This window comes from Teleopsis dalmanni, chromosome 2, assembly GCF_002237135.1.
Source record: "Teleopsis dalmanni isolate 2A chromosome 2, ASM223713v2, whole genome shotgun sequence".
Classification (NCBI taxonomy): domain Eukaryota; kingdom Metazoa; phylum Arthropoda; class Insecta; order Diptera; family Diopsidae; genus Teleopsis; species Teleopsis dalmanni.
This window is the reverse complement of record NC_051847.1, coordinates 114,151,490-114,163,660: the sequence shown is the minus strand read 5'-3', so window position 1 is coordinate 114,163,660 and position 12,171 is coordinate 114,151,490. Positions and strand designations below refer to the sequence as shown.

At 26.2% G+C, this 12,171-nt stretch overlaps 2 protein-coding genes across 4 annotated transcripts; one reads left to right on the top strand and one right to left on the bottom strand.

Moving 5' to 3' along the window:
* Nucleotides 1-9: 9 nt before the first annotated feature.
* Nucleotides 10-3,923, top strand: LOC119680516 (origin recognition complex subunit 2-like). 3 transcript variants are annotated; one of them, XM_038093356.1, is made up of 3 exons: nt 10-77; nt 145-380; nt 3,800-3,923. In XM_038093356.1, the coding sequence occupies exons 1-2, from the start codon at nt 26-28 to the stop codon at nt 345-347; spliced, it is 255 nt and encodes an 84-aa protein (XP_037949284.1). In that variant the 5' UTR covers nt 10-25; the 3' UTR covers nt 348-380; nt 3,800-3,923. The 3 variants fall into 3 exon arrangements, with proteins under 3 accessions (XP_037949284.1, XP_037949285.1, XP_037949286.1); XM_038093357.1 differs by lacking the exon at nt 3,800-3,923 and adding an exon at nt 2,003-2,143; XM_038093358.1 differs by lacking the exon at nt 3,800-3,923 and adding an exon at nt 439-627.
* On the bottom strand, nt 2,927-9,292 carry LOC119680515 (protein roadkill). The gene is made up of 7 exons (XM_038093355.1): nt 9,215-9,292; nt 8,465-8,586; nt 8,239-8,400; nt 5,980-6,275; nt 5,733-5,911; nt 5,515-5,657; nt 2,927-3,940 (listed from the first exon to the last, which is right to left on the bottom strand). Exons 1-7 carry the CDS (start codon nt 9,290-9,292, stop codon nt 3,796-3,798), a joined length of 1,125 nt encoding a protein of 374 aa, XP_037949283.1. The 3' UTR covers nt 2,927-3,795.
* Nucleotides 9,293-12,171: the final 2,879 nt, after the last annotated feature.

Sequence of the window (12,171 nt, the reverse complement as noted above, 5' to 3'; positions counted from 1 at the left end):
CACAACTAACTCTCGTGGCATTTATATGCTAATTGTGAAGCACCAACTACATAACAAAAACAATCCAAACCACCAAGGTAGGCTATAAAATCTTTAAAACTTTATAATAAAGCCCTCTGTCAAATAAAACATTTTTATCTTTAGGTATCGCCTTTAAGGATTTATACTGGAGTTGCCGTGAAGCATTTTTAGTGAGTTCTGATTTAGCGTTACGTGCCCAACTTACTGAATTCTTAGATCATAAACTTATTAAAACCAAGCGCAGTGTAGATGGTGCAGAACTATTAAACATACCAATAGAGTCAACATTACTGCAACAATTTTCAGATGAACATGAAAAGAAATAATTATGCAAATTTTTCCATGTATTAATTTCAAAGGTAATCAAAAATTAATGTGCTCCTACAAATCATGTTTAAAAAAATATATGAATTACAGAAAATATTAGTTTTAGTTTCGCGTAGATTGCAACACTCAACACCCATAATTATGGTACAAATCAAATCTTTTGCAATTTTATTACATATTTTAATTACTACAAATTTACAAACATCATCAAATTCTATTTTTTTAACTGATGTCAAACGATGTAATCTTTCGAATAGCTCAGCATCAAATTTTGGTTTAATGATGCTTATCTTCAAACTTATAATTCTCAATATTGCATTTAAATAAAAAAAAGTATTATAAGTGCATTAAAGACTGTCGAAGAAAATAACTAAATTTATTTCTAAATTAATCCTTAATGAAACAAGAACATTTTTAAATTAAGTAATAAAGTGCGTTGCTACACTTAATTAACAAATACTCTCAATTACTCATTTGTCCCTACATTCACAGATCTGTATAAATTGACAGCATTGTACCTGTTTAATGATTTTAAAAAATAAATAAAAATACGGATATATTTGTTATATACGCATGAAGCCCATAAAGCTCAATTCCAATTAGATGAGAATATAAATATAATTACATACTTTATACAGGGACCGTAACAGTTATCATTAAAATTCAGATTTTAAAATAAAACTCAAAAAGTAATAATTAAATTTTCTTTATATTATATTAATCAAAAATAATTATTATCATGTGCTTTTTATTTTTTCAAGAATAGTCAAAAATAACTTTTTTTTTTGAAAGCAAAATATAATTTAGTATTTTTTGAGTTCTATTTTAAAACGCTCACATATATAAAAAGCATGCATAATATTAAGGAGAAAGTTGTTAGAATGATATCAATATACTTAAATATGAGTTTAGACAACTGCTTTTGTTGCTGCGTTTTTTTTGAAATTTTTTTGAAATAACTTATTTTCGATCCCTGATTTTATGTAATAAATTAAGCTGCTATTAAAATGATCAAAATGATCAGAAAGCATCGAGTATTTTCTAACAAAATATGTATATAAAAACCTATGTTAGAAGTTACGTTGAAGCAGTTTTTATTTAAGTATTAAAAATTGTTATTCATTAGTTTAATTCAGGGGCTGTTCAATGTACGGCCCGTGGGCCACATACTACAATAACTACAATTAATTTTATATTGGTGTACTGGTAAAACTACATTATTTTATTTTTATGATATACCAAATAAATGACTTCAGTAAAATTTCTACTAAAGATTTTGTGAAATAAGTAAACTGCGTTTTAAAAAACATTTTTGTTTTATATATTTCACATATTTCTCGTGTGGGATAGAGAACGGTAGAGCTTCGGTACGACGGTTTGGGCTTAAATTTCAGTAAGATCTGGCTCTAAAACATATTTATAAAAATTTTTAATGGTCGCTAAACTGATTTCAGCAAAAAGCCTTCTACTAAAATCTACATAAAACAGCCACTAGAAACCAATAGATCTTTGAAACGATTACAGCTAGTCAGATTAACCTAATCTAATAATCTGTAATCATAGCATGATAAAACAATGATTTAAAACTATATTATCTGTTGTTATTCAATAAGATTTTTAATTTATCTTATAATATTTTAAACCCTTATTACAGATAAGAGCACTGGAAGAGTTTTAAAATTCATTATTATCATCATTATCACTACCATCATTTCCGGCATTATTAATTATTAAGCAGTTGGCTTACATTTCTAGTTGTTCCTAAAATGTTAAAAATTGTTGAAAATGGTTAGCAACTTAGAGTACAAAATGAACTTTAATTAAAAACAAAACTGTTTGATTTTTTATTTAAATTTATTGATTTTTAAAGTTCTCTACAAATTGTTTTATTTATTGTTATTATCACGTTCTCTTTTGTCTCTATAATTATAAATAATTTTTAAAAGTTTAGGGAAAGTGTTCAAAAAATTAATTCTGCAAAAATTAACAAAAATATTGTTCTTCAAACTTGAAAAATAATTTAATATTTGAAAATAATAATTTATTATTTTTCAATTTTCGCTTAATAATTATTTGATTTTTTTCTTTAATTCAGTATTTGTACATCCAAAGCTTAATAAATAGTTCATTTTAAAATTGATTACATGTATTTTAATTTTTTTTCATAATATTTAAAATATATAGAAAATCTTTAGATTTACATTCAAAACTTAAATAATACGCAAATTAAAAAATAATAGTTGATTTACACAAAAATTAAAACTTATTAACATACAAAAAATAACACGCGTTAGCTTACAAAAAAAATTTTCTTAATTTAAATTTTACGTTATATTTTTCTTAGTAACACACATATATATATGTATATATAATATATGTGCATATGTTTTTTGATTTCTTAAGTTTGTGGTTTGTTTTAGTTCAACTATTTTTTTACAACTTTTACTTGATGTTTACTTATATTAAGTGAAAAAAATTTACACTCAAAATGAATAGGTTAGAGATATTTAAAAATTAAATTTTCTACTTTAACTATGTTGACAGAAGTTATTAATATATACTTTTTTTTGCATCAAAAATATAGAATATAAATTTTTAACCATTTTATTTTTATTTGCTACAAACTTTTTGCTGATATATAAATTTGTTTAAAAAATAAAAATAAAAATAATAATAATAAGAGTAAACAGGCATTTAAGCAAACGTACTTGTAACACAAATGAAAATAAAATGTTATTTTAAATACTTTATTATGAATTTAATTGCATTGAACTTATATTTTATAATATGGCTTAAAACAACAAAAACAATAACAAAGAGTCTGCACTTTTAAATTAATTATGAGTTAAAATTTAACATTGGTAATATGCTTTACTTTAAGATCACGGGGTTTACTATAAAGAATAATATTAGTAAATATAAAACAAAGAAGTCAGTAATTCTAAAAATAATAATTGTTTCGCATTGTCATCTCCTAACATTATTAGAAATACATACGTTATAATACATAACTGATTTAGGATAGAATATAATATTAACTGAATTATTTTCATTTGATGTGTGTACCCTCTCTCTTCTCTTTGTCATAAAAATTGTTATTGTTGTGTTGCTCTCGATATTAATTGGCGTTCTATAAATATGTTAATTACAGTACTGTTATTAAATGTTTATAATTATTGTTGCTACATTTGTCACAATTGGGGTACGTAATAAATTTATCAACAAAGTTGTTCGGTCATTTCCATTCATTTGAAAGTTGGGTTTGTTGCGGCTTTTAAAATTCTTATTGTTTAATAAATTTATAAAAAATCTTCTTTTAATTATTTTGCAAAATTTTGAGAAGTACAGTTTCTTGTTACTAAACTTGTTATTACATTTTTTGTGGTGATAGTTATTATTACAATTATAAATATTAAAATAATTATGCATATTAATGTTGCTAATGTTTCAGCTCAATTTAACACGTTTTCTTGGTGGTCCAATTGGTGGGATTTGTTGCGTTGCGAGCGCTCGAAACGCCTCCGCAATTAAGTGCGAATGTGTTGTTATCATATTTTGCCAGCCGGCGGTTTCCATCACATCAGTGGCGTGACTAAAAATATGAAATGTAAAATTTAATAATAATCATTTGATTTCAAATCATATTTAAATGGTATGCCAATAAAAATAACCTTAACTTCATTTTTTCATAGTTTAAACAATATAAATATACTTTAACTATTATATTCATGTTTTTTTTTAAATAGATTTTTTTAATATTACGATTAGCTTAAACTTCCGTTTTAAATCTAAAAAACTCATGTTTAAGTTCTTAATCATGGAAGTTTTACTTAAACATAACTTTATAGCTAAAATACAATATATTTACAATGATATTTACACAAGTCAATTGCTGTTCATAGGCAACATCATAACATAAAATGAGCTTGTCGTTTATTTTATATCACTTTTAATATTTGTATCGACTATAACCGTCTCCTATAACCTAAAGAAAATTTTTATTTTCATTTCAAAACAATAAATATGAACACTTAAAAATACTTATAATATAATTGGGTATACATATGGAGACTGGATCATATTTCTTAAAAATTCTAACTGCAACCTGGGTATCGTCCCAACGTTGTAGCAATCGCGATCACATTTTCAATGATTTATTTTTTAACTCTTGCTACACACAATTACCCCATTTTTGTCAATATCATTTACTCTACAATATCTCTACTCCGATATTCTCGGTTTATTATATTTATTTTTTTTGATTTAGGATATGTCGTTTTTATATGTGTTTTTCTATTATAATTAAATAAGCGTCACTAAATGTTCAGGTTAAAAAGAATTAACCTACATATACAAACAGTATACCTATCTAATAGTTATTCATTTTATATTAATAATTAATAAATATTAAAAGGAAAGATATTTGCTTTATTAATATATAATTAAGTCCCAAGTAATTGATACGCTTGCCAAATGAATTAATAGTCTTTTTATTTTAGTTGATTTAAATGAATTTCTAGTATATATGTATAATATTAATTTACAAAATTATAAAAGAATTAATAAATACTTATTAAATACTTCTATATATACTTTTTTAAACATTTTGATTAAGCTAAATTCAATAATTCAACAGTAACGCAACATCTACACTGGTTAGACTGTGGCAAAATTTTTACGTTCGAATGCAAATATTTTTATATATGCCACGTAAAATTGTGTGTTTGGCAAAGTATAGTCATTGCAGATGCTGGACAAATTGAATGAGAACTCAAATATTTATACAAATAAATTATTATTATATTACATCGATTAAAACTATACGTCTTTGAATACATAATTTTTAGCTTCTACTTAAATTAACTCAAATAAAAATTGCCATTGATATTGTGTAGTTCAAACTAATAACAAAACTTTAAATTTTGTGTAATAATAATTCCTTATTGAATCTTGATTAAGAGCACATAATCTACCAATATTTGGAAGTGGATAGATGTTAATTGGTGGATTGGCGGTTTGACCTGAGACAGATGTGTATTAGTTTTTAGTAATATTCACATTAGTTAATATGCAAAGTAATAATAATTATTGTGCCTTTATGTATATATTTATGGTATATAGTTGCTGTTGACTTTCCATATTGATATTTTTGTTATTTTAACTTACGTATTTATGAAATCTATAGTTTGTGCTTTCAGTTGATCCGCACTATGGAGATCGGCTAATATTAGTGTGTCAGCAGCTGTTTCAACGGATAAATTAACGCACAGCGCCTCTTCGCACATCACTTTCAGTTTTTCAAGTGCGTACTTTAAAAAATAAAACAATTATTTTATAAACTTATATCGCGCATATATATTCAAGTATTAAAACTCTTAACCTACCTTGTCAGCAGCTGCTAAGAGATCATCAGCCATTTTATCTAAATTTGGCGCCTTGCCAGTATATATAAAACGTAACATTTCCTTTAAAACTTCATGCTCAACATCTGTTATGGCGACACGATTCAATTTTCTTTCTTCCATTTCATGTTCGAACATGGCAGCAAATACTTCGCTACGAGCTAAAAATATTTTTTTACAATTATTATTATTATAATAAATAAACTTTTTGATTACAATTATCACTAACCTGCTAATATTGCTTTATGTGCTTGAAATTCGCGACCGCCAACAGCTAACGTAACATCACTAAATTTTTCATTATCAAAAAGATTGCCTAAGTCTTCGGATAATTTACATTCGGGCACTTTAAATTGAACAATATTAGATTGGCCAGATATATTCACACTATCAGCTACAACGCTAACTTCGCAAAATATTGTTAGTTTATCTTCCGGTAATAGGCCATTTGCTTCATCTAAAAGAAAATCTCGCCGAATGAATTTTTTAAAGCCCCAATCTTTGCCTTGCACAAACCGGTATGCCCTTAAATATAAAAAAAAAAATATTTTTAAATGACAATTGCCTAAACTAATAAAAATATGTATTTTTATAATAATATTACTTAATACACAAACACACAGATAGATTAATTGGAGTTGCTATTATAAAAGTATTATGGTTATAAGTATTAAATGTTTAGCCAAACTCCTACGTTATAGGAGTATTTTCCACATAGCGTGGAATAGCGTCCGCTTCAGAATTATTACTAGATAGATAGATAGAGATAGATACTTCTTTATTATTCAATTTCAAAATTTCTTTTAACATAAGTATTATGCCTTAAGTTTAAAAACATTGGTTAGAGTTATTTAAAAATATATTGAAAAAAAAAGAATACGACACTAATTTGATAGTCGTCTGTCGGAGGTGTTGGATTTATATAAATTTGCCTTCTAGCTTAAAATTATTCACAATTTAAAAATGAAAACATAAAGAATTCGAATTAAAAGCTTATTTTTCAAATTTTAATTAAAAGGTATCAAATTCGTTATAATTAGTTTTCAGTATTTCAAAGCACTATTAGTATAGTTAATCAATCTTTTCCAATCAGGATCATTTTCCCCATTAAACACACTGATTACATCCTCTTCCATTAAAGATTCTCTTTAGGACAACGGTCAAAGAAGTGATGTATGCTTTCACGTTCTTTGAGGTTGCACAGTGTACAGTTTCTATTGTATTTGCCTTCTAAATAAATTAAATCGCATCTCGCCTTAAAATTCCACATTATGCGCACACGACTGAAGTACTGAGTCCCTAAGAATTATTACTATTTCTCAATGCAACAACTGTGTTAGCTTTATAGTATATGTTAAAACTTCTAAATACAAGAAAGGCGTTATAGTATATGTTAAAAGTGATAAATACCGGAAAGGATCGAAAAACTGATGCTAGAGCCGAAATTTAATTCAATTTCTTAGTAAAAGGAATGGTTATCTCTCTTCGACAGCACGCAAACGGATTTGAAGGTGCGAAACTCACGTTCAAACAGAATCAATGCGATAGGTACCACTGTAACCACATGGCCTAATGTTCCCCTGGGAACGTACTGGATTGATTGATTGATCGCGCGGTTATAAGAGAAAAATTATATTTAATAGTTACATTAATCAGTAAAAACTGAATCTAATCGTTTTCAGGATATGTATAATTAATTATTGATAATTAATAAATAGTCAATTTATTATTTTGCAAAAAATTATATAAATTTATTTAAAATCTTAAAGGACAATAACAATATGTTGTGTGTCAAGTATCGCCTTTCAGGATATGTATGGAATGATAAATACCATAAACAATATATAAAAAATTTGACCTACAATAAAAGTACTTAAAGATCGAGAAAGTTTAGATATGAGGAAACGCAACCAACTAAATATCATTTAATATTATATCTCTTCTTATAATATTTGTCATATGTGTATTTGTTTTATGTCGAAAATATAATAGAAAGTTGCTATTAGGTCTTTATTTAAATTTGATATACAGTAGTCGTCCAATTTAACGAAAGGTTTCCTTGAAACTTTAATTCGTTTGTTTCTTCTAATGTTCTGATGTTTTGTATTTATTTTTTGTAAGTTTCTTATTGTAAGTCTGGTAAACTCATGAGTTTGATTTAATGTATACTATATACATTAGTCCATTATGCAGAAACTTTGTCTGGTCCACAGCATTTATGTGGGGTTTGTATTTCAACGATAGTTTAGATTTTATATTAGTTTTTTCCTACAGTATTCGTTAAACCTATGACTACTTTATGTAATGAATTATACATTCGTTATATTGGAATATTCAATGATATAATTTTAACACTTTTGTTAAATTGGACATTTTTTAAATTGGGTATTTGTTATATTAGACGAATACTGTATGAATCAGAAATACTAATCTAAATTTTTATGTGAATAATTATGAATATAAAATTTTATTAATTATTAATTTTTACCTCTGCGATTCCATAGCTTTCGTTTCCTCTCTCTTAGCATTTAATATCGAGAATTTAAATTTGGCTCTAACTTCTGATTTGTTACAAGATACTAATAATAAATATAAAGATAGGTAATCCTTGCTTTCTTCATCCAAACCTTTCGGATTTACACGTAAACACCTTAAAATATTAAAAATATGTTGTAAAATACAAATATATGAAAGGATATTTTTCTTTAACTTACCATTTTAACTTGTCATTAGCACCGGCAGAAAAAGTAGATGACTTTAGTACCTCACCCATTTCTTCGCGACAAAAACTAAAGTTATTTATTGTCCACATGTAACTAAATTTTACAACTTTCACCTAAGAAAATAAAAAAAATTATTTTTATTAATAATTGAAATGTTTGTGATACTTCAGGAATATCTTTTGTTCACATATCCCAAAAATACAAAAACATTAAATAAAAACACAAGCAGGTGTAACATATTCTTTATACATAAATAAATGAAAAATAAATGAGCAATTCCTTAACAGGAAAAAATAAAGGTAAATTGAGTAAATGGAAGTACCATGGATAAAAAAAATGATTTTCGGAAATTATTTTTGCATAGTAAATAAGTATGTATAGGTATATATATAATATTTTTTCTTACAATAGAACATAAGAAAGTAAGGAAGACAATAAGATATACAAGGAAAGTAATAAGAATGTAATTCAATATGTAACAGGAAATTGGTTTTAAAATTTCAATGTGAACGTTTTTTAGAAACAGTAATACTAGGTATTACTATTACTATAATTATGTTACTGTGTGGAGTTTTGCGGTCAGTACCAATGACACACATTCAACAATGCGTTTACAAAATCATATTTAAAAGAAATTTTTTAAAAAATTTAAATATTTTTAAAAATGAGAATATTATATTAAAATAATATTCTCATTTTTAAAAAACATTTTTCAACAAATAAAAATTAGTTTAGACTTACTTGTGTGTAACACCAGTTTTCAGCAACTGGTGTGTTAACTTCTGGTAAAGGCGGTGATGGTACGCGACTAACCGCCATTGTGCTGCTGGATGCGTTCAGGTTAGACGTTACTCTAGCAGTTTGGCTCGCCTGACATTCGTTTACCGGCAATCTGCACAAAAATAATTAAAATTATTTATTGATTTTTGTATTGTATTAATTGTAAAAATATTGTATATAAACAAAAAAAACAAGAAACAAATCGTTGGAATTGGGAAAATTTTAATATCCTTAACATTATCATTTATTTGCAAAAATTTTGTTTTTCTCTTTGATGTTATATATATATACCCCCCGTAAAATGTTTCATTCAATTACTTTAAAATAAAAATTACTTTCCTAGAGTTTAAGAAAAATCTTATTTTAAAACACATAATGCATAAATTCAAAAAGAAACTAGACTAAATCAACAATCTATAAGATGGATCAAGATATGCATTCAATAAAAATTTACAAACACAGGTCATCATAACAGCTATTCCTTAACTAAACATTGACATATGAGCACGTTTCAGGTAGTTCCATTTGTAGGTATGTCAAAAATATGATCTTACATATTTCCCATAAGCATTTGTTAAATTTTTAATCGTATTTCGTAGTTTAATCCTTTTTAGTATAATCTATATCGAGGACAATTAGGTTATATTTTGTGTTATAATTAGGTACGGTCTTTGTGCGATTAAATAACTTTCATAAAGATTATAAACTTTCATGTTTCGCTTTTTCATATATTTGGTCCTAATTATATAGAATATCTCTTCTATATAAAACGCGTTTACAGAAAATGTGAGATGAAATGACAGGAATCTGCATGATCTATGTGTCTATATAAACAAATATGTTAATGTTCGTTTATTCAAAACTGCATATCTCTGAAACTTCTTTACTGATTGCTTTTAGAATTCGAATTCAAACTTATATTATATAGATATTACACCTTCGACAAGAAAAGACATTTTTAGAAAAACAGAGATTTTTCAAGGTTTCGATCGTAAAATTCAGTTTTCATAAAGTTTAAAGTCCTTTTTTAATATATTTAATTCTGGATTTTGTGAGACATTCTTTTTGAACTCAGCTGTGTCGTTTACTTTAGCCTTAATTTCCTAAACACATATATTGCTTTATCTATCTGCTTTGCTTTGTTTTTATTTTACATATTTATTAAAATCAAATTCAGAAATTGTTTAAACTCTTCTTCACCTTCAACAGAATTTATGTCAGAAATATAAAACGCATTTGGATGGATGTATTTTGAATATTGCAATTCTCGAACCGATCACCATCGACAAAGCTCAGAACAGAACTCTAAAACTGAACAGTCTTAGCATCGAAGGACGAAATATTTTACATGAACAAATATATGTTGCATATTCTAGAGTTGTCGTCGTCTCAGAAAATATTGTATACCGACAAGTATCACATAAAACATATTATTAGAAGTGTATGCTTTCTCTTTTCCTGAGCCAAAGCAGTGCATTTTACAGCTAGTTACTATAATATATTAAATTTCTCAAGATATATGAAACAAACATTTAGAAAGAGACATCGAGAATAACATAAATATATTTTTATATTATATTTACAAAAGATAAATCTTGATGACTTTATCATGTAGAACCTATGCAAGACAATTACTGAAAATGAACTCATATCCATCAATAATAGATACATAAATTGAATTTTAGCTTAATACATATAGGTCAGGATATAAGAGCTTTGTCATATAAAAGATGACTTTAGTGCTTGTTTTCAATTCAGAACTAAAGTTCTTTATCTACCCGTTTTTTTGTGTTGTTTTCTAACATTTGTTTATTTATTTATTTATTTTTTTATCTAAACAAAACAATATGTAAACTTTTAATTTTACTTATTGTATATGAAAACAATTTCTTTTTAAATTTAAATCACGAATTATTAAATTAACAAGCACGTAGTTTTTTTCTATATTGCACCAGAACTTAACAAACTCAGAAGAAGGTACACACATTTATTCTTGTAAATATATAATTAAATACACTTTCACAAATAGACTTACACTGGATCGTAAAGTAAATCCATTATGCTCCGATCAAACTCAATTTGAATCAATTTAAGATCAGTATTCGAAAACTCCGACATTATATTCAATAATTTTGAAAGCAATGAGTTTTCCAGTTTGATAATTTACGAATTTAATATTAAGTGAATGTTTAAATTTTTTTTAATTATAAAAAATCTTCGAAGAAAGAAAAATGTTTAATACACATTAATCATGTATATTATAATGATAATAATAAAACGCACTATATGTACAAATGACTAAATGTGCAAATCTGTTTTAAACATTTTATCTTTTTTTTGAGAATATCTGATAGTTACTATCATTAACACTATTACAATTAAAAATTTTTGGTCTATAGTATACAACTAGCCAGAGACAACTGCGGGGATAAATCTATCTTACAAAGTAAGGATCTGCTCAAGGATGTGAGAAATGTCGTTACTATAAAATATAATTAAAAAAGGTGAGTAAGAGAGGAAAGCAGATGCATATTTGGATGTAAATGTGTCGTTTTTGCTGGGTTTTTATAAATAACAATAAGATACAAAGAACAAAAACAACAAAGGAGATATATTTTTTGTTTTACAATATACAACAAAAAAATCTGTAAAAGTTGTACAAAGACAAGGTAAATCAAGGCAACAAAATCGTGTGTTCAAGGTGTCAGTTATGTGTAAATGGTTGTCGTTGCAGTTTTTGTTGTTGTCGTCGCCGTTGTTGTGATTGCTACGGTTAGTGCACATCAGTTTCTCTGGGTATATTGTGAAGTCCTTCGTCAATTTGAACACTGCTGATTGCGTGGTATGTGAATATTCCAGTATTTAATGGGGAAAGATTTGTCAAGGTGAACAAACTACTATGAGTGTTATTTGACAAA